Below are 2572 nucleotides of genomic sequence, written 5' to 3' on the forward strand. Positions count from 1 at the left end.
GAATATTTACAAAAATGCTAATTATTATAAGTCTAAGCCAACATTTATTCTAAACATACAAGTAAATGAAAACTAAAAGAAATAAGAACATTTGGCGACAAAGACTAGCAAAAAAAAAAAGTACTTTTTTTTTTTTTTTTCAAAATTTACCTTCAATTACCAAAGGCCTACTATATTTATAGTAGGGAGTCAAAATGACTCCCTTTGGTAATTAAAGGTTCATTTTCAAAAAGGTACTCTTTTTTTTCAAAAATTATTTATTGTCACAAAATCTTTTTTTGCATCCTAAATAAGTCAAAGTCACCGAGTCTCAAGCCGGAATTTGGAAAAATGGAGTCACAGAAGAGACATAAAAATTGCGAGGAGTAAAAATGACTCCATCGGCAGTTCTAGTGTTAATGTGTATTTAATATGTTTTTGGGCCTCCCGACGGACGACAATTGCATCGCAATGCATGGACTGTCTGTCTGCTTTCATGTCCTAAGTATGACAACATGTATTTCTATGCAGCAGGAGAGCCGACGGACAGTCCCAGCAATTCGATGCAATCTTCTGACTGCGCCATAAGAGATGATGGTGGAGACAAGGATCCATTACGTTGGGGTTCCATTGGCCAACCCTTTTGATCTCTGGGAGATAAGCCCAGACTAGAGCATTCATTGGATCTCTCATAGAGAACACTGGAACTCAGTATAGAAGAGTTGGGGGAGATAGCTGTCGGCCAAATGATTGTTCAACTAACAGCTATCTGATTTATACGGAGACTTTAGAAGTTAACATGTTCACACTTTGTAGATTCTTTCCAGATTTACGTGTAGATGCCGTGCCTTAATCTAGACAGAATTTGCAGCAATGGCAATGTGAATTTGGTATTTTGTGCATCATTTACATGTTGTGAAAAGTATTTAGTGCAGAATAATTAGCTTGCCACAGATTTTATAATCTGCAGCATTCTTAGGCTAAATTCACACATATGCGAAGCTCTACTCTGAGAGTCAGAAGCAATAGATGTTGGTTGAACGACAGCTATTCAAAGTTTATGACCTCCTTTAAAATGTAAACAGCTCAGTTGGCTTTATGTGAATTTGAGATGGTATGAAATCTCTTATATGAATAATGTAAAGTTGTAATTAAGAATTTGAGGTGTGTAGCGGTCGTTAGATGAAGCAGTGCAATAATGGATTGGTGTCATTTATTTTTACATGCAAGTAGTAACAACATGCTGTTTTATGGCAGTCAAATACAGTATGTTACAAGCTTGTCTAAATTAATTGGTTTGTATTTAAAAATACATATGTCAATTTGGAAAAGCAGGTTTTGGACAAGTGGATGATCTTATTCTGAGTTTACTAAAAATAGATAAATAATAAGTTCTTAATGAAGGATTAGAGAGGTAATACAATAAAGGATTGCACATACTGTTCAAGTAGGTAAAGCATATTGTGATAAAGAAAGCTGTTTCCCCAGATTCGTAGATTCTGCAGTGGTTATGTTGCGAGGACTTCTGGAGCCTTAAGATTTCAATCCTTGTGGACACACTTGGTAGGAAACATATAAAGAAGGTGACTGCAACCAATATGATACATTTCACAGCCCTTTTAATCTTTGAATCCTTGTCCATGTTCCTTTGTCTAAGTTTCCAGATGATGCTGCACGAGCAGAACAGGACAATGCACAAAGGGACAAAAAACTCCGTAATGAAGAGGAGGTCAAGCCAAGGGGAGTTGGCTGGACACACGTTAAAGCTGTCACAATATGCATTCCAGAATAAGTTGCCACCAGTGTGGTTTTTTGTGAGAATAAAAACCGTTATGGCTATTGCAATAAGCCAGACAGAACAAGTAACAAGAATAGCATTTCTGATAGAGATGGAGTTGACTTTATGATGCGGATGGACCACTTTAAAATATCGGTCCAAAGCAACAAATGTAAGGAAGAAGATGCTCCCTGCCCTGTTCATGGCAAGCATAAAAAGTATTATTCTGCATGGAACATCTCCGTAAATCCAGTTCTTCTGCTTTAGATAATAGTCAATTCGGAAGGGCAAGCAGATAATCAATAAAAAATCAGCAATAGATAGGTTGAAGAGATAGACTGTGCTAGATTTCCAAGATTTGATGCGAAAGAAAAAAGCCCATAAGGCGGTCCCATTAAATATAGATCCTAGCACAAAAATGATTATCAAGAATGGAGGGAGCACGTTAGACAGCACAGAATCCTCAAAAAAGCAACAGGTTTGATTGCTCTGGTTATAAAATAAATGCGATCCATCCATTGGCATTGTATAAATCTTCTTATCTGTATGTGCTACCATAATGCATATGATGTCTGTTCTGTAAGGGAACTGAACTGGAAGATGTTTAGAGAGGGAAAAAAAGAGTGGTGTGAAGCAGCCTTGAGGAGGCTCCGTGATTCGAAGCATGTTTGCTCATCTAAATTTAGCGTCTCTGTGTCATGACATGTGAATAGCTCTCACACGATTGTGGTAAATCAATTCAAATGTGGTCATAAAAATACTGGCTCTTGTACAACATTAGCACTAGTAAGGGAAAACCATTTCATGTTTGTGTCT

General features: G+C 37.1%; 1 protein-coding gene across 1 annotated transcript; it reads right to left on the bottom strand.

Annotated features, from left to right (window-relative positions):
* Positions 1-299: 299 nt before the first annotated feature.
* LOC141098392 (hydroxycarboxylic acid receptor 2-like) lies at positions 300-2350 on the bottom strand. Its single transcript, XM_073586146.1, has one exon. The coding sequence runs from the start codon at positions 2312-2314 to the stop codon at positions 1298-1300; it is 1017 nt and encodes a 338-aa protein (XP_073442247.1). The 5' UTR covers positions 2315-2350; the 3' UTR covers positions 300-1297.
* Positions 2351-2572: the final 222 nt, after the last annotated feature.

Source organism: Dendrobates tinctorius, unplaced genomic scaffold, assembly GCF_039654945.1.
Source record: "Dendrobates tinctorius isolate UK_male_01 unplaced genomic scaffold, ASM3965494v1 ptg000090l, whole genome shotgun sequence".
Taxonomy (NCBI): domain Eukaryota; kingdom Metazoa; phylum Chordata; class Amphibia; order Anura; family Dendrobatidae; genus Dendrobates; species Dendrobates tinctorius.